This window comes from Salvelinus fontinalis, unplaced genomic scaffold (genome assembly GCF_029448725.1).
Source record: "Salvelinus fontinalis isolate EN_2023a unplaced genomic scaffold, ASM2944872v1 scaffold_0648, whole genome shotgun sequence".
In the NCBI taxonomy this organism is placed as follows: Eukaryota; Metazoa; Chordata; class Actinopteri; order Salmoniformes; family Salmonidae; genus Salvelinus; species Salvelinus fontinalis.
The window spans coordinates 1-19,402 of record NW_026600857.1 but is presented as its reverse complement, the minus strand read 5'-3'; the positions used below and the strand labels follow the sequence as shown (position 1 = coordinate 19,402).

The window sequence follows — 19,402 nt, the reverse complement described above, 5'->3', positions numbered from 1 at the left end:
CGCCCATTACTTAAATGTATCTTCTCAAAATATGATTTTAAACCTAACTCTAACCTTATCCACACTGCCAACCTTATGTCTAACCTTAGCCTTACATTAAGACCAAAAAGAAAACGTTTGTTTTCATAAATATTTACGATGGCTGTGGTAACTAGTGGAAACCCAATAACTTTCCTACGCGATGCACATCAATAACAGGCTCTCTGATTGGTCAGGGACACATGAACGGTGCATTTGTAAATGGCTTTCCTTGGGAATAATGTAATGTTTTATTTGTTGTAATGTATTATCAGCACCTTAAAGCATTTTGTCGCAATTTTGAGTAACATTTTTTTGATCGTCTTGGATCTGGAAAACGATGTCGGCCGCAGAAGGCGATCGCAGTTCGGAACAACTGAATAAATTCGAGAAACTGACAGTGAGGCCTCCAGTCAGAGTAGCAGGTCAGTCAAAAACAACATGTAGCATATCCAGCTAGCTAACGTTAGCCATATTACTAGAGACCTGTCCGCTGGTAACGTTACTGTTATGAAACCAATTCAATGAATATGTTTGACAAAGTCCGCAAATCTTGATTGCAGAGGATAACTGGGTTTTTGTGCTATTGACATTGAAAGGCAAGATGTTTAACCAAATGTAACAATAGCGGCGACCTAGGTAGCTAACTAGTTAGCCTATGTCTGAACCACTAACTAGCTAACGTTACCTAGGTAGGTAATTAGCTATCTATGTTTATTTTGGTTTGGTCAGAGAACAATAAACCATGGAAACAACGGTTAAGAATAAAATATGAACGTAAACAATCTCATATTAGCCTAATCTACTAACGTTATTAGCTGGATTGCAAATGTTTTAGCTGACTAACGTTAATTCTAGCTAACGTTATTTCACGTATGTCAGTTTTTTGCGCTTCATGTTGTTGGCTGAACCAGAATCTGTCTTTACAGGAGACGTTCATTAATAAGACCAGATTCTGGGTCAGTTGTTGGCTATACAAATGCTTGATGCATAACGTTCGCTAGACTGACATCATTATGATTATGGAAAGATGGTTGGTGGTCGACTCATCTGCAGAAATGCTCAACTCCAGGTGATCCTCCATCCTTGCAAAAAAAATCTGTTTAGTAGAACGTGATTCATACATTTAACTGAAGCTATTGACCACGGTATTGATTGATTTACAGTATGCGAATGACCTCGACACTGACTCCAAACCACCAAGATGAGAAATTGATCATATTTCATTATACACATCATCACATTATTTTGGTCCTCAGGCATTAGGCCTTCTATTGTTGTCAATACACAGGAATATAATCTAATGCTGTTTAATAATCACATATATACTGATGCCGGATGGATTTGTGTTTGTTACATCAAGGACTGCATCCGGAGCCCCAGGTACTGTGGTCCATAGTCCAACAGTTGTTAGCCAGCTGGCGGCAACCCTTGTTCATAGTAACATAGAGCTCGCCAGCTTGTAGTCCTAAATACAGGAAATCAGTTACATCTGGTTCGTTCAGCAATTCCTATGGTGGGAAAGAATGGGGTTTTGGAATAAACACTGAAAATGAGGTCTGAGGTTAACACAGGCTTAGGAGATCTTATGTTTTTTCCCCCCTATGAGATAATATTAGTCAATTAACAGGACCTTTATGAATTAAGAAGACTATGTGCTTGTTTTGATTAAAGAAATGCTTAAAGTGACAGCTAATGAAGATTATCACAAAACGTATAAGATCTCCTAAGCCTAAAAGAGGATAGGCTGCATGCTGTAGAAAGAGGATAGGCTACATGCTGTAGAAAGAGGATAGGCTACATGCTGTAGAAAGAGGATAGGCTACATGCTGTAGAAAGAGCCTAGGCTACATGCTGTAGAAAGAGGATAGGCTACATGCTGTAGAAAGAGGATAGGCTACATGCTGTAGAAAGAGGATAGGCTACATGCTGTAGAAAGAGCCTAGGCTACATGCTGTAGAAAGAGGATAGGCTACATGCTGTAGAAAGAGGATAGGCTACATGCTGTAGAAAGAGGATAGGCTACATGCTGTAGAAAGAGGATAGGCTACATGCTGTAGAAAGAGGATAGGCTACATGCTGTAGAAAGAGCCTAGGCTACATGCTGTAGAAAGAGGCTAGGCTACATGCTGTAGAAAGAGGATAGGCTACATGCTGTAGAAAGAGGATAGGCTACATGCTGTAGAAAGAGGCTAGGCTACATGCTGTAGAAAGAGGCTAGGCTACATGCTGTAGAAAGAGGCTAGGCTACATGCTGTAGAAAGAGGATAGGCTACATGCTGTAGAAAGAGCCTAGGCTACATGCTGTAGAAAGAGCCTAGGCTACATGCTGTAGAAAGAGCCTAGGCTACATGCTGTAGAAAGAGGCTAGGCTACATGCTGTAGAAAGAGGCTAGGCTGCATGCTGTAGAAAGAGGCTAGGCTGCATGCTGTAGAAAGAGGCTAGGCTACATGCTGTAGAAAGAGGCTAGGCTGCATGCTGTAGAAAGAGGCTAGGCTGCATGCTGTAGAAAGAGGCTAGGCTGCATGCTGTAGAAAGAGGCTAGGCTGCATGCTGTAGAAAGAGGCTAGGCTGCATGCTGTAGAAAGAGGCTAGGCTACATGCTGTAGAAAGAGGCTAGGCTGGACATTGAGTGACATTGAAAAAAGCCACCTAGCAACATAGAGAGGACATGAGTGCCTGGGCAATATAAAGCCAGGCTGTCAGACCAGCTCACAAAGTTGAATGCATGGGGATGTTTAGGTCCTGGGAGAACAGAATGCATGGGGATGTTTAGGGCTTGGGAGAACAGAATGCATTGGGATGTTTAGGGCTTGGGAGAACAGAATGCATGGGGATGTTTAGGGCCTAGAAGAACAGAATGCATGGGGATGTTTAGGGCTTGGGAGAACAGAATGCATGGGGATGTTTAGGGCTTGGGAGAACAGAATGCATGGGGATGTTTAGGGCCTGGGAGAACAGAATGCATGGGGATGTTTAGGGCCTGGGAGAACAGAATGCATGGGGATGTTTAGGGCCTGGGAGAACAGAATGCATGGGGATGTTTAGGTCCTAGAAGAACAGAATGCATGGGGATGTTTAGGGCTTGGGAGAACAGAATGCATGGGGATGTTTAGGGCCTGGAAGAACAGAATGCATGGGGATGTTTAGGGCCTAGAAGAACAGAATGCATGGGGATGTTTAGGGCTTGGGAGAACAGAATGCATGGGGATGTTTAGGGCTTGGGAGAACAGAATGCATGGGGATGTTTAGGGCCTAGAAGAACAGAATGCATGGGGATGTTTAGGGCTTGGGAGAACAGAATGCATGGGGATGTTTAGGGCCTAGAAGAACAGAATGCATGGGGATGTTTAGGGCTTGGGAGAACAGAATGCATGGGGATGTTTAGGGCTTGGGAGAACAGAATGCATGGGGATGTTTAGGGCTTGGGAGAACAGAATGCATGGGGATGTTTAGGGCCTGGGAGAACAGAATGCATGGGGATGTTTAGGGCCTGGGAGAACAGAATGCATGGGGATGTTTAGGGCCTGGGAGAACAGAATGCATGGGGATGTTTAGGTCCTAGAAGAACAGAATGCATGGGGATGTTTAGGGCTTGGGAGAACAGAATGCATGGGGATGTTTAGGGCCTGGGAGAACAGAATGCATGGGGATGTTTAGGGCCTAGAAGAACAGAATGCATGGGGATGTTTAGGGCCTGGGAGAACAGAATGCATGGGGATGTTTAGGGCCTGGGAGAACAGAATGCATGGGGATGTTTAGGTCCTAGAAGAACAGAATGCATGGGGATGTTTAGGGCTTGGGAGAACAGAATGCATGGGGATGTTTAGGGCCTGGGAGAACAGAATGCATGGGGATGTTTAGGGCCTAGAAGAACAGAATGCATGGGGATGTTTAGGGCTTGGGAGAACAGAATGCATGGGGATGTTTAGGGCCTGGGAGAACAGAATGCATGGGGATGTTTAGGGCCTGGGAGAACAGAATGCATGGGGATGTTTAGGGCCTGGGAGAACAGAATGCATGGGGATGTTTAGGGCCTAGAAGAACAGAATGCATGGGGATGTTTAGGGCCTAGAAGAACAGAATGCATGGGGATGTTTAGGGCTTGGGAGAACAGAATGCATGGGGATGTTTAGGGCTTGGGAGAACAGAATGCATGGGGATGTTTAGGGCCTGGGAGAACAGAATGCATGGGGATGTTTAGGGCCTGGGAGAACAGAATGCATGGGGATGTTTAGGGCCTGGGAGAACAGAATGCATGGGGATGTTTAGGGCCTGGGAGAACAGAATGCATGGGGATGTTTAGGGCCTGGGAGAACAGAATGCATGGGGATGTTTAGGTCCTAGAAGAACAGAATGCATGGGGATGTTTAGGGCCTGGAAGAACAGAATGCATGGGGATGTTTAGGGCCTAGAAGAACAGAATGCATGGGGATGTTTAGGGCTTGGGAGAACAGAATGCATGGGGAAGTTTAGGGCCTGGGAGAACAGAATGCATGGGGATGTTTAGGGCCTAGAAGAACAGAATGCATGGGGATGTTTAGGGCTTGGGAGAACAGAATGCATGGGGATGTTTAGGGCTTGGGAGAACAGAATGCATGGGGATGTTTAGGGCCTAGAAGAACAGAATGCATGGGGATGTTTAGGGCTTGGGAGAACAGAATGCATGGGGATGTTTAGGGCTTGGGAGAACAGAATGCATGGGGATGTTTAGGGCTTGGGAGAACAGAATGCATGGGGATGTTTAGGGCCTGGGAGAACAGAATGCATGGGGATGTTTAGGGCCTGGGAGAACAGAATGCATGGGGATGTTTAGGTCCTAGAAGAACAGAATGCATGGGGATGTTTAGGGCTTGGGAGAACAGAATGCATGGGGATGTTTAGGGCCTGGGAGAACAGAATGCATGGGGATGTTTAGGGCCTAGAAGAACAGAATGCATGGGGATGTTTAGGGCTTGGGAGAACAGAATGCATGGGGATGTTTAGGGCCTAGAAGAACAGAATGCATGGGGATGTTTAGGGCTTGGGAGAACAGAATGCATGGGGATGTTTAGGGCTTGGGAGAACAGAATGCATGGGGATGTTTAGGGCCTGGGAGAACAGAATGCATGGGGATGTTTAGGGCCTGGGAGAACAGAATGCATGGGGATGTTTAGGTCCTAGAAGAACAGAATGCATGGGGATGTTTAGGGCTTGGGAGAACAGAATGCATGGGGATGTTTAGGGCCTGGGAGAACAGAATGCATGGGGATGTTTAGGGCCTAGAAGAACAGAATGCATGGGGATGTTTAGGGCTTGGGAGAACAGAATGCATGGGGATGTTTAGGGCCTGGGAGAACAGAATGCATGGGGATGTTTAGGGCCTGGGAGAACAGAATGCATGGGGATGTTTAGGGCCTGGGAGAACAGAATGCATGGGGATGTTTAGGGCCTGGGAGAACAACAGTGTGACAGGAACTGGGCCAATGGACAGTGACAGTGGGATTTGGTAGCAGAGCTTGGGTGCGAGCCAGCCTCTTGAGCTTGGCACTGTCTGTCTGCTGATGGACAAAACACATGCCTGGTCCATTATACTGCATTATACAACGGCATCACCATCCCCACTCGGTTCGTGCTATGTGAAAGTGGCATTGAATGGTGGAATGTTCTCAAACCTAGAATAGATGTGTTGGTTTAAATGCGGAAGACACATTTCGGTTGAATGCATTCAGTTGTGCAACTGACTAGGTTTTCCCTTTCCCTTGACCTAAGGTAGCCTAGGTCCTGTACTTCATTAAAGTATAGCATTTTTGGATTCTAGTAGAGTGGATTTGATCATGCCTGCCCTACATTGAGACTGAAGATGAAGAATGACCTGTGCTCAACCCATTTATTATCTCGTCTTTTAGCTTGTTAGTTGAGTGTCGTTTTGGCATGGTAAAGCTTTATCCCGGTCTCAAGCCTGGCGCTGAGAGTATCAGTGTTTCACATATGGTGTGAATGGACAAGTACCTGACAAAATAAACCAAACACTTGAGTCAATAAGGGATATAAAGTATATTGAAAGCAGGTGATTCCACACAGGTGGAGTTGCAGAGTTAATAAAGTTAATAAAGGAATTAACATCCCATCATGACTGCCATGCATGGCTAGAAGAAGAGATCTCAGGAACTTTGAAAGAGGGGTCTCAAAAGAGCATAGGGGGTTTAAAGGGTGGTGTGTGTGTGTCTGTCAGATCTCAACCTAATTGAACACTTATGGGAGATTCTGGAGCAGTGCTTATTAAGATGGTATTTTCCACCACCATCAACAAAACACAAAATTAGGGAATTTCTTGTGGAAGAATGGTGTCGCATCCCTCCAATAGAGTTCCAGACACTTGTAGGATCTATGCTAAAGCGCATTGAAGCTGTTGTGGTGGCCCAACACCCTGTTATAAACAAACCAGTAACATTCTAGGTCTCTGGAATGTGTGTTCCTTTCTCTTGTACACAGTGTGCTGCAGAAACGGGTTATTCTGTTTAGCACGGACTCTCGCTATGCTGTTGGACATGGGAAACATGTTTTGGATAGCTTGCCCTCTGTAGTTCACACTGCAACCCACGGTCTCTGAAAAATGACTACCCTGTAAACAATGTCCTGGGTTCTGTTAGCCTAACCTAGGATCTGCATCTAATCACAACATCATCATGGTGCTATGTTAGAAGAGGCCATGTTGACCCCCTTGAGTCATTAGGGACCCCTTGCTCTGCTGCTGATGTTTAAGAAACAAGTGGTTGATGTGTGTGTACTGACCGACTGACGACTCTGATTGTGGTGACGGGCCCTAAGAAAATTAGTATGGCCTCTAGGTTGGGTGTGAGTGTGTCTGGGCGAGTTCGTTTTGCATGCCTCGGATGGGCAGACCCTTCCATCGGTCCTTCCATTTTAGACCATTTCATTGATCATTAAGTGAACTCTCCACCCACCCGGGTCACCGGGCCATGAAAAACACACTTGCCTTATGTTAGTGTCTTTTTGTCACTTTCCAGCACCCACCCATTTTGTTGATTCTCTCTGACTATCAGCTCAGTCAGTAGAGCATGGCGCTTGCAACGCCAGGGTTGTGGGTTCGATTCCCATGGGGGATCAGTACTTACAAATATACGAAAATGTATCCACTCACTACTGTAAATGTCTCTGGATAAGAGCGTCTGGTAAATGATTAGAATGTAAGAATCAGCGCGTTCTCTACGTGCCAGCTGCCAGTCTAATAGCTGACTACTCGCCCTAATCCTTATGTGGCTGGCTACTTAATTGATGCATCCAAATGAGAATTGAACTGTTTTCTTTATGTTGGCTGGGAACACTGGTATCAGCTGCAGTGTTGCAGGTTATGGACCAAATGCCCAGCCTAGGAATTAGGCTATTGGTGGTGAGCTCTGTGTTTTTACTGCAGAGAGGAAAGTCATGCAGCTGAAAGGTGAAGGTGGCAGGGCTCTTGTGATCTCTCTTGGTGGACAGTCACTGTGGAAAAGAGCGCCCATCGGTGGGACCTTTTGAAAGCTGTGTTCCTAAGTCTGAGACGTTTTGTTTTCAGTGAATCCACACACACACTTTGTTTTTCTATCCCTGTGGGGACCAAACATTTATTCCCATCAAAATACTATTTTCCTAACCCTGATTCTAACCCTTAAGCTAAGCCTAAAATATCCTTTGCCTTATTGGGGATCTGGGAAATGTCCCCACAAGGGAACATTTTCCTTGTTTTTCTATTTTTTGGTTCTATTTAGAACAGTTTATATTTTTTTGATCAACTTTTATTATCATGGCAGCATGATGTGAACCCATGAAGATTAACACAGGACTGATGAACGATGGCCAACTAGGCTATGTGTGATTCCTGTAGTTGTAGCCCGCTGTAGCTTAACATCTCTCTCCACCTTGTCCCTTACTGTCATCCTCCTCCTAATACCTCTACCACTCTGTACCACCCCACAGGTCTCCATATGCCCCCAGCTCGGAGCGGGCATCGCTGCGTGGCAGACAACACCAACCTGTACGTGTTCGGGGGGTACAATCCGGACTATGATGAGTCGGGCGGCCAGGAAAACGAGGACTACCCGCTGTTCAGGGAGCTGTGGAGGTACCACTTTGCCACGGGCACCTGGCAGCAGATCCGTACAGAGGGCTACATGCCCACCGAGCTGGCCTCCATGTCAGGTAAGGGAACCAGTAGGATTGTTTTTTTCAGGTATGGAATTTAAAGGGACACTACAGTGAAAATGATCTTTTAGCCTACGGTGTCCCTTGATGTAATATCTTCAGGTACCGAAGGGTATTATGTTCAGGGGTACTGAAGGGTATTATGTTCAGGAGTACTGAAGGGTATTATGTTCAGGGGTACTGAAGGGTATTATGTTCAGGAGTACTGAAGGGTATTAGGTTCAGGGGTACTGAAGGGTATTATGTTCAGGAGTACTGAAGGGTATTATGTTCAGGGGTACTGAAGGGTATTATGTTCAGGAGTACTGAAGGGTATTATGTTCAGGGGTACTGAAGGGTATTATGTTCAGGAGTACTGAAGGGTATTATGTTCAGGGGTACTGAAGGGTATTATGTTCAGGAGTACTGAAGGGTATTATGTTCAGGGGTACTGAAGGGTATTATGTTCAGGAGTACTGAAGGGTATTATGTTCAGGGGTACTGAAGGGTATTATGTTCAGGGGTACTGAAGGGTATTATGTTCAGGGGTACTGAAGGGTATTATGTTCAGGGGTACTGAAGGGTATTATGTTCAGGGGTACTGAAGGGTATTAGGTTCAGGGGTACTGAACGGTATTAGGTTCAGGGGTACTGAACGGTATTATGTTCAGGGGTACTGAACGGTATTAGGTTCAGGGGTCCCGTGTGGCTCAGTTGGTGTTGTGTAGTGGCTTTGCTGGCATGCATATAAAAACTTGTTTTGTTTTAATTTGCCCCACCAAGATTTACATGCTAAAATCGCCACTGATCTGCAGTATAAATGTAGCTCATTGAGCAGACTTAGCACAGATTTGACAGTCATTCAGTACAAATGAAATACCAGGGCCCATCTACTGTAGTAATTTACCCTTGACATTTATGAATGGAAAACTCAGGTTGCAGTATTTACTTTTTCATTTCCAATGCATGTAATCCATCAATAACAACTTAATACAGTATGGTCACTTCTTATCAAGAGGGTAAAGTAAAAATCCTAGAATTCTCCACATCTAAAATGTTTAATTAAATCAAACCAATTGTGATTGTATGAAAGAATGCTTGAATGAACAAGCACTGCCAATGAGATGCTGGTGGGGGTTAAACTGATTTAGAACGCAGTCACTTGTGACGAGTTTTGGTTAGTAAAATATGATTTAGCTAACTCATTGATGTATTAAATCACGAAAGAGCATTTCTACACCTCATTAACATCAAATGGACTGTTTGATAAATATATGGTCTGTGGATGATTTTCCGGTTTTACCTCGTCATCCCATGATATTATGACCTCAGAAGACAATGGATTATCAAGTTTAGTGATTTGGTGAAAAGCCTCCAGATGGACAATCCCACCTGCTGTCAGACCGCTGGGTATAGTGTCCAGTAGCCATGACAATGGGAGGGACTTCAAATCTAATTTTATTGGTTGAAAACACATATTTAGCTAATGTTATTTTGGGTGTAGCGAAATGCTTGTAAAATAAGTCCAGTAAGAAACACTTTGTTTTCCGTTGCAAAATGTCTTAAGGTTTTGCTACTGTGTGCCCTAATGAACACGACCCAGCTTAAACCCTCAGTATTGTGCCCCTCAGCTGTTTTACATGGAAACAATCTGCTGGTGTTTGGTGGCACTGGGATTCCCTTTGGGGAAAACAACGGGAATGACGTCCACGTCTGCAACGTCAAGTACAAGCGGTGGTCGCTGCTCAACTGCCGAGGGAAGAAGCCCAACCGAATCTACGGACAGGTGGGCCAATCAAATCTGGCATTACTGGCTCACCTCTGATTATCTTCTCTACTGGTTCTGTCTGCCACTGCCTCCTTGGCTTGCTCTGGACTCTTCTGAGGTTTAGGCCTACACTCCGTTTCCTGTTAAAGGGCACTTCCGCCACTTTTCAACCTCATTCATTATCTCCAGTACCATATCAGTGTAATCAGACACCTTGACTTTTTCCACATTTGTTAGGTTACAGCCTTATTCTAAAATGGATTAAACAAATATTTTACTCTCATCAATCTACACACAATACCCCATAACGACAAAGCAGAAACTAAAAAAAAAAAAGTTTGCTTAAAAAAAAGTTTATCACATTTACGTAAGTATACAGACCCTTTACTCAGTACTTTGTTGAAGCACCTTTGGTAGCGATTATAGCCTCGAGTCTTCTTGGGTATGACGCTGCAAGCTTGGCAAACCAGTATTTGGGGAGTTTCTCCCATTCTTCTCTGTAGATCCTCTCAAACTCGGTCAGGTTAGATGGGGAGTGTCACTGCACAGCTATTTTCAGGTCTCCAGAGATGATCGATCGGGTACAAGTCCGAGCTCTGGCTGGGCCACTCAAGGACATTCAGAGACTTGTCCCGAAGCCACTCCTGCATTGTGTTGGCTGTATGCTTAGGGTTGTTGTCCTGTTGGAAGGTGAACCTTCGCCCCAGTCTGAGGTCCTGAGCACTCTGGTGCAGGTTTTCATCAAGGATCTCGCTACTTTTCTCCATTCATCTTTGCCTCCATCCTGACTAGTCTCCCAGTCCCTGCTGCTGAAAAACATCCCCACAGCATGATTCTGCCACCACCGTGCTTCACCGTAAGGATGGTGCCAGGTTTCATCTAGACGTGGCGCTTGGCATTCACGCCAAACAGTTCAATCTTGGTTTCATCAGACCAGAGAATTTTGTTTCTCATGGTCTGAGAGTCTTTGGGTGCCTTTTGGCAAACTCCAAGTGGCTGTCATCTGCCTTTTTACTAAGGAGTGGATTCCGTCTGGCCACTCTACCATAAAGGCCTAATTGGTGGAGTGCTGCAGAGATGGTTGTCCTTCTGGAAGTTTCTCCCATCTCCACAGAGGAACTCTAGAGCTCTGTCAGAGTGACCATCTGGTTCTTGGCCACCTCCCTGACCAAGACCCTTCTCCCCCAATTGCTCAGTTTGGCTGGGCAGCCAGCTCTAGGAAGAGTCTTGGTGGTTCCAAACTTCTTCCATTTAAGAATGATGGAGGCCACTGTGTTCTTGGGGACCTTGAATGCTGGAGAAATGTTTTGGTACCCTTTCCGAGATCTGTGCCTTAACACAATCCTGTTTCGGAGCTCTACGGATAATTCCTTCGACCTCATGGCTTGGTATTTGCTCTGACATGCACGGTCAACTGTGGGGCCTTATATAGACAGGTGTGTTCCTTTCCAAATCATGTCCAATCAATTGAATTTACCCCAGGTGGACTCCAATCAAGTTGTAGAAACTTCTCAAGGATGATCAATGGAAACAGGATGCACCTGAGCTCAATTTGGAGTCTCATAGCAAAGGGTCTGAATACTTAATACATTTTATAATAAGGCTGTAACATAACAAAATGTGGAAAGTTCAAGTCACTATGTGAAAACAGCACCTTTCTGTGATCTGTGGTTAAAACACAAGAAGGGTCCTGAAAAAACTGCTTCTCTGTGACATAACAGGGTAGGATTAATCGTGAAACAAGGGATTTTCAAAGCCTGCAAATCGTTTCTAGCCAGAGGGAGGTTTTTTTCTTGCTGCCCACGTCACCGTGAATCTCATAGTGTTTGAAAATCACAGTTTTTCAAAATGTTTTAACTTTTGATGATGTCATTGGATATAACTTTTTAACGTCATATTTAGTTCTACAAAATGTAGAAATGCACTGTTTTCACTTGTAGACACTGGTATTGAGTTGGAGGTAATGAACATTAGATTAGAAAGCTCTTATGCACTTTGATATGCATTTGTAAAATTTGAATAAAATCTGATTGACTTAACTAGAAGGCATTAAAGAATCCCAGGGGAGCATATTATATAGCAGAAGTAGATATAGGCAATCCTTGCAAATAAAAATATTTATTGTTGTTGATTTCCATTAAAGTTTGATTTGGTAGCCATTTTGTTTCTCTCTCCCCAAGGCGATGGCCATCATTAACAGCTTCCTGTATGTATTTGGGGGAACAACGGGCTACATCTACAGCACAGACCTGCACAGACTGGACCTGAACACTAGAGAGTGGATCCACCTCAAACCCAACAACCCACCAGACGACCTGCCTGAGGAACGGTGAGCATCACGCCTTAATCGGTCCCACCGGATCATGTCATTGTCCCTCCCTGTTTGTCCAATTTCTTCTGGTTGGTGTCTAGCGAATACACCCTAGTCACTGGGTAGCATGACCTGACTTATTCCTTTCAGCTCCTAGAGGAGCAGAGGGCCTCATAAGTAATGAGTCACGTCTGTTTGTGTCACAGGTACAGACATGAAATAGCACACGACCGTCAGAGGATATACATCCTGGGAGGAGGGACCTCCTGGACCTCCTATCCTCTGGACAAGGTAGTACACCAATCTGTCATCAACATAAACCTGTGGTAGTTTGTGGCCCTGTTCCAATCACTTTCACCTATCCATTCAATTCAGATCTGTGATAACTTCAAGGAAGGTCAGAAGAATGATCGTAAACCTGTGATGGTAGTGAATCTGACTAGGCAAACAGACAGCTAATCTGGGTCATTTGGTCACTTGGTGATTTTCAGGCTATTTTTAGTGCTGTAAAGCCATAAAGATCGAGGAAGCAGCGACTTCTGTCACTGAGTGAGGCTGGGTTGTGAGGCTGGGTTGTGAGGCTGGGTTGTGTGGCCGGGTTGTGTTTGTGTGTGTTGGAGGTGAACTCATTTCCTCTTTTTTTTGTACCAGATACATGCGTACAACCTGGAGACAAACTCCTGGGAGGAGATCTCAACCAAGCCTCATGATAAAATAGGTTTGTGTTTGATGTTTCAATAGAAAACGAATGTGCTGTCTATGGGTCTTTTTCTTCACATATCACTACTCATCCAATTGCTTTGGGTTTTGACAGGGTACCCTGCTCCCAGGAGATGTCACAGCTGTGTGCAGATACGGAACGGTGAGATTCTTCTCATTTTATTCCATAGCAGTAGTATTACAATGTTTGTACAGGAGGTGTAGGGGTGTCGTTGCCCACTCCGGACCACTTAACCCTCTAACGGTGGTGGTTTTATCAGAGCCACTTTCAGAAGTCTTCATTAGTCTGCTTCTGTCTGCCTCCGCATCTCATTCAACAGTTCCATTCAATGAAGTCTCAAATAGGGTTTGGGGGAAAAAAAAAAAGTCATTTTCTTCATCCCATCAATATATTCTAACTGGTCTCAGTCTAACCCATGATGTTGTGTGTCTCAGATGTGTTTCTATGCGGAGGTTACAACGGTGAAGTCATAGTGGCTGATCTGTGGAAGATCAGCCTGCAGACGTTCCAGTGGACCAAGCTCCCAGCAGTGATGCCTGAGCCAGCCTATTTCCACTGTGCTGCTGTGACCCCGGTCAGTAGGGCACTACACCAGAGGAAAGCTCAGCTGTTTATTATGTAGTAGTTGATGTAGAACTGTCATAGTGTCCCATTTAGTGTATACGCATTTCGCTGGTTTCAAGATCTAGCATAGTAGACTTAAAAGGAAACGCCACTCAAAAACTACCAATGTTGATACAGTCCCAAAATGTTTTGCATGTCAGCAGTCAAACTTCAAAGATATTGGACTTTCAAGAAGCAAAGTGTCACTTGACGATGTTCCTTTAATAAGGTGCTATGTCTCCTTAACCCCTCTCTACTACCTCATTTCAGAACTCATTTGTAAGTCCCTTCATCTCTCTGGCCTAAGCCCATTTGTTTCCAATCCAACTAGCTTTATTGGCACGATTAGTCAGTATATTCTTACACTGCCAAAACAAGAACACAGGATCATCCTAAATCAATAACCACAATTCAATATCCAGCTCATATTTCACTCACTCTCTCTGTGCGACTGACTGTTGCATGGCGATAAAGGTTTCTGATTGTGATCTTCTCTCCGGTCAGGCTGGCTGCATGTACATCCACGGTGGTGTGGTGAACATCCACGAGAACAAGCGGACTGGCTCCCTGTTTAAGATCTGGCTTGTGGTGCCCAGCCTGCTGGAGCTGTGCTGGGAGCGTCTGCTCAAGGCCCACCCCCAGCTGGCTCAGTTGCCCACCATGCAGCTCCTCCACCTGGGCCTCACACAGGAACTCATCGAGCGCTTGAAATAAAGGAGGGAGGATGGATGGACGGACGGGAGGTGATGTCGGACGGAGAACACAGGATTTATTTTTAAGGGGGTCGCCTTGAAGGAGTTGATGGTCCCTCTGCCTACGTAGCCCCGCCTTAAAACCTAAAACAATGGGATTTCTTTTTGCGTTTGGACGTCTGATGATTTTAAAGGGAATCCAAGTTGAATGTTTCTTGACCCCGCCCCATTCCCCCGTCTCACCCCCATTCCCCCCCCACACGCCTCTAGCCTCTCAATCCGCCGGCCTACAGACCCAGTGCAGACCCAGAAATCATTTGCTCCACGGCTTTCAGATTCACGACGACCCTCACTACTTCCTCATTTTATATTGGCCTTCATGACTTTAATAAGAAAGACATTTCAGAGGAATGATTATTTATTTGAAGGACGTTTATTTGTATGTATTTTCACGAGACATCCTGTTCGGCATTTCTCTCACATTTATTTTCTCTCTACATACAATTAGGAAAGTTGGCATGTTTTTGTGTGACAAGGGGAAGGTAGTATTGGTACCACCCTCATGCCAGACTTAGACGGAGGTTGTCGTCAGCACTTTTCCCTATTCAAGGCTTATTAATAACAGATAGTGTCTGATTTTAATAGTTTGTGTGAAGAACAGACTGATGCTACTGTAGTTGGGTCTCTAATAGACCCCTTCCCTTTCACCTAATACCCATTTAACACTTATCTGATATGCATTCAGGTATCTCAGATATACATACAGGTATTTGGAACAATTATCTCTGATATACAGTTCTCTGTGATAGTTATCTGTATCAGTGTCCCAAATTGCACCCTATTCTCTCTGTAGTGCACTATTTTTGACCAAGGGACTTATATCCACCATAGTAGAAACATAATATGAATGGAAGATGGGTAAGAGTCAAAACACCTGGTCTCCATTCATTCTGAACTGTATCAGTCACTTTAGTATGCTTGTGGTAAGTCCATTTGTAAACTAAATCATCCCATCACTGTGAATATGGTGCTCCATAAAAGACTTTAAAATGTTTTTATTTAAATAAAATATTCAATTTCTGTTCCAACTTTTACTCCATCTTTGCTAATAGAACATAAATATAAACAGATTTTGGGGGATCTGTTTTAAGTAGAATACTAACATTGATCTGATTCAGTGCCTTTCCCAAAGTTTCAATGATATTGAAGTACCACAACCTAGAAAGGAGAAGGAAACATGAGTAATGGTTTAGCTTGATCTGAACATACTGACCATCTAAAAATGACTCCCATTTGGGATCATTTCTCCTTCTCTATAATTTCCCCTCACATTAAAGATAACATATGCATCACTTGTCAGATCAGTCAACAATGCATTGCTGAATTTTTTCATTGTGCCCTTTCCAAACACATTGAACTGCTCCATTGTCAAGCAATCATTGGACAAATAGTTAAAGCAGCAATAATGTGGGAATATGTATTTATGCTGCTGTATTTATGGATGACTTAGAGTTCATGTATGTTGTACTTGGGCTGAATCTGAACAGTATTCTGCTGTTAAGGCTCAATGTATGCAGACAGAGTGCCAGGGTCAGATAATCAACACAGTTCAGATTATATGCTGAGTTGGGGACGTGGTTTAACGCCAAATATTATGGCACCTTGAATTCAATGCCATTAAAATCTGCCTTGTGGAACAAAATTGTATTTATTGATCGTTGCCAAGGGGGTAGTTTAAAATGTTAATGAAAACCCATGATTCCCTACTCCCCATCAAGGAAATGCCTAAATCTGTGCCTGTCATTTTATTACACCTCTTCTCCGCATGATGTCATTAGTCACCTTTTGAGTTGGAAAAGTCATCTCCCTTGGACTTGAATCCCTTCTGTGCAGCAAATGGTTTTTAGGCGATCGCTGAATTGATAATTGTATTTGTGAATGTTTTGTTTCGATTGTTGACAAGTCAATAAACATGTACTGTAAATAGTTCGGTATCACCTTCGTTTGCTTAGCCTGGTCACAGATCTGTTTGTGCGGTCTTGCCGATAGTCGTTGAAGCAAGACAGCACAAACCGATCTGGGAATGGTTTGTCTGCTTCAACAGTAATGGTAACTGGCATGTAATGAGCTGTCATCCTTGCATGAACCCTTGTAGTGCACACTTTACCAAGTACTATCTAGGTTTGCCTAATAGTCAAGATTTATTTAACCACCATAACATCCTCTGTGCAACAAGCACATTGAAATTGGCATGCCCTTGCTTATGACTAGATACCATTCCTTTACAGAGAGCTGTGTGGAAGGTTGTTTACCTGCCTGCTCAGGTACAAGACCTTGTTGAAATAGACCTGGCTGCACCTTATCCAATGCAATACTTTGCAACAAAGAAAATCACAAGAATAGAAAACAGAACAGGAAGGTCAAGAAAGTGGCAGTAAATGTGTACTTTTTCCCATACAAATCCTAGCATAACACCATGTGTAGATTTCTTGGTCCATATGAACCCAGCTTAATACCCAAAGGCCAATGAATGTGAAGCACAATTGTGACCACTTTATAAATTCAATATTAACATACCCTGCTTTAACATTTGCATTTTAATCTACCAAAATCCTACTGAAAACACATGTCTCCTACATGTCATTTACATACACCCCAGGATGTGCAGTGCTTAAATAGAAGGAATGTTAATTTAAAAATCATAATGCAAATAATTCCAAAGGTAAAGGGCATGTTCATTAGGCACAAATGGAAGAAAACAAATTGCAACAGGGAGGGACTACCTGGACTTCCCACTGCGAGCCCTTATGAATACGACTGAAAGACAGAATATAACTCGACATGGCATCGAAATAGTTAACACAAAGGCAGCTCCTGTAAATAGTGACTGACAGGACTCTAGGAGTTGAAGTTTGTTCTTTGCGGAGCAGCTCAACAGGCACGGGGTGATGGGGCGAAAAAGTACAACGCCAGTAAAATGAGGTAAACCACCACCAAAGCAGTCCCTGGAAAGGAAACAGAGGTTTGGAATTCAGTCTAATCCGTGATATCCGGCATAGCAATGTGAAGCAAGCACAACAACTTACCCTGAAAGTAGTCAGACTTGCCATCCATGAAAATGTAGTTGACCACAATCACACTAAAGATGCTGGCCCAAAGATGTAAGTCACTGAACAGGAGCATGAATCCCACATCCTGGAAAAGAGATGGAGTCCTGTTTGATGGGACCTTCTCACTGACCACTACAGTCTACGATCAAAACTTGAGGCTTTATGTACAGAAACAAGTGAGATACTGACAATTATATTGATTAAGTGCACATCTGATGCAATTAAACACAATGCAGATAAAGATTTAAAACGACTTACATAAAAAGTGTTGAACAAGATGAGTAAGGGAATCTGAATCATGCAGACTTGCACTGCTATGCAGTTTCCCACCTCCAAGCTGCAGACAAATCAATGTGAGGTTACAGTTCTGGGAAACCCCGGGCCTAGGGGGGCAACAGCACTTGCTCTGGGAATCATGTCAGATTTTCATGGCCAAATCAATAAGGGTGATCTTCAGACAGACAACTCTCAACAAACGACGAGTTTGGGTAGGTGGGGCTTAAAAACAATCCCCTTGGAAACATGACAGAGGCGGACACACAACGCGGACGCGGACAGCTAGGCTAATTTTAGCCACAGCCAGTCAGTGGTTGTTGTAAGCTTGTAATACTACTAGTAACTGGAGAAATACACTCATTGGGAGTGTAAAATATCTTTCGCAAGCTCCATCAAGCTAGCTACCAGAAATGTTTACGGCAGGGTTCTGGACGGATTTCCCAGTGCTCAACTCCACCCTTTCCTCTCAGCCAAACTGATGTTGGTTTATGTTTTATTTAACTAGGAAAGTCAGTTAAGAACAAATTCTTATTTTTAATGACGTCCTCGGAACAGTGGGTTAACTGCCTTATTCAGGAGCAGAACAACGGATTTTTACCTTGTCAGCTCGGGGATTCGATCTAGCAACCTTTCGATTACTGGCCCAATGCTCTAACCACTAGGCTACCTGCTGCCCCCTATGTACAGTGTATCCTTGAACATTGGTACATTGTGGGAGGCAACCGGTCTGTCTAGAGATACTAGGTTATACATGACGAGACAAGATCCATCAGGAGAGTGAAAACGCAGTATTAGAGCTTGATAGTGGCTTACCTGAGACTGATGTTATTCTGCAGGGCAAACTGGATTCCGTTGAAGATCTCAGGAATTTCTGGCACCATCGCCAACACGGTCACGCCGATGAAATACTGCAGAAATGAATGACCGACAGTGACACATTGCACTAGCCTTTACATAGTCAGGACATAACATTGTAAAAGTTGTTTGGCTATCCTTATGCTTATCCTGAACAGCAGGTCACATCATGCGTGTAAAATTCTGTTTTAGAAAATGACAGGGGCTTTCAATAATAAGCTTTCCAGAGACATTTTCTACCCAATTACAAGAACCATATCATATTATTATTCCCCTGGGTATGGTCTCGGTTGGTCAATGGGCATGAAAAGGAAGGAAGAGGTTTAGAATGGAGTGAAACGGGGACGTACCATCTGAACCTAGCCAATAAGAAATGCAAATGCTTATTTTCTGTTGCACAACATTTTTCTACGCTGTGGCCTAATGAACATGGCTCAGGTGTGGGCGTACCTGGGAGATGGCGGAGTGGTCGAGGATGGGTTTGATGTGCTCCGTGGTGAGGTCGGCACAGGCAGCCATTAGCAGCGTGGCCATGATCAGCACAGACAGAGCCCTCAACCTGGACCAGTGGACGACCGTGCCGTGACCCCCTACACACACAAACAAACATTAGAAACCAATACAATGAAGTATCACACATTCCAGTTCCTGTCTACTATATAACCACGACACCACAAAAGTTTAGAACTTATGGGAAAAGCTTGAAATAATAAAGTGTTTGTGGTTGGTGGGCTCACCGCTGGCGCCCCCCGGTGGGCACTGACCCTGGTGGTGGTCGTGCCCGTCACTGACTTGGATGTCGTAGATGTGGGAGTGGGTCTTCAGGGTGAAGATGAGGCCGATCAGGTAGGCGGAGGGCAGCAACACGGAGATGGTGTATACCA

The 19,402-nt window shown here is 44.2% G+C and overlaps 2 protein-coding genes across 2 annotated transcripts; one reads left to right on the top strand and one right to left on the bottom strand.

Moving 5' to 3' along the window:
* The first annotated feature begins 57 nt into the window (after nucleotides 1-57).
* On the top strand, nucleotides 58-16,263 carry LOC129846911 (kelch domain-containing protein 10-like). The gene is made up of 9 exons (XM_055914723.1): nucleotides 58-443; nucleotides 7,979-8,200; nucleotides 9,814-9,968; nucleotides 12,131-12,279; nucleotides 12,468-12,552; nucleotides 12,913-12,979; nucleotides 13,076-13,123; nucleotides 13,417-13,556; nucleotides 14,090-16,263. The coding sequence occupies exons 1-9, from the start codon at nucleotides 359-361 to the stop codon at nucleotides 14,297-14,299; spliced, it is 1,161 nt and encodes a 386-aa protein (XP_055770698.1). The 5' UTR covers nucleotides 58-358; the 3' UTR covers nucleotides 14,300-16,263.
* Nucleotides 16,264-17,208: 945 nt separating this feature from the next.
* LOC129846914 (uncharacterized) lies at nucleotides 17,209-19,391 on the bottom strand. Its single transcript, XM_055914727.1, has 6 exons — nucleotides 19,256-19,391; nucleotides 18,969-19,108; nucleotides 18,477-18,571; nucleotides 17,646-17,724; nucleotides 17,364-17,472; nucleotides 17,209-17,282 (listed from the first exon to the last, which is right to left on the bottom strand). Exons 2-6 carry the CDS (start codon nucleotides 19,050-19,052, stop codon nucleotides 17,209-17,211), a joined length of 441 nt encoding a protein of 146 aa, XP_055770702.1. The 5' UTR covers nucleotides 19,053-19,108; nucleotides 19,256-19,391.
* Nucleotides 19,392-19,402: the final 11 nt, after the last annotated feature.

Bases quoted from the DNA above. Each gene is read 5' to 3' on its own strand.
- LOC129846911 (XM_055914723.1), top strand. From the start codon at position 359: ATGTCGGCCGCAGAAGGCGATCGCAGTTCGGAACAACTGAATAAATTC. The intron at 444-7,978 runs GTCAGTCAAAAA...ACCACCCCACAG, and splicing joins GCCTCCAGTCAGAGTAGCAG to GTCTCCATATGCCCCCAGCT. The intron at 8,201-9,813 runs GTAAGGGAACCA...TGTGCCCCTCAG, and splicing joins CGAGCTGGCCTCCATGTCAG to CTGTTTTACATGGAAACAAT.
- LOC129846914 (XM_055914727.1), bottom strand. From the start codon at position 19,052: ATGGCCACGCTGCTAATGGCTGCCTGTGCCGACCTCACCACGGAGCAC. The intron at 18,572-18,968 runs GTACGCCCACAC...TCATTTCTGCAG, and splicing joins ACCACTCCGCCATCTCCCAG to TATTTCATCGGCGTGACCGT. The intron at 17,473-17,645 runs GTAAGTCGTTTT...TCTCTTTTCCAG, and splicing joins TCTTGTTCAACACTTTTTAT to GATGTGGGATTCATGCTCCT.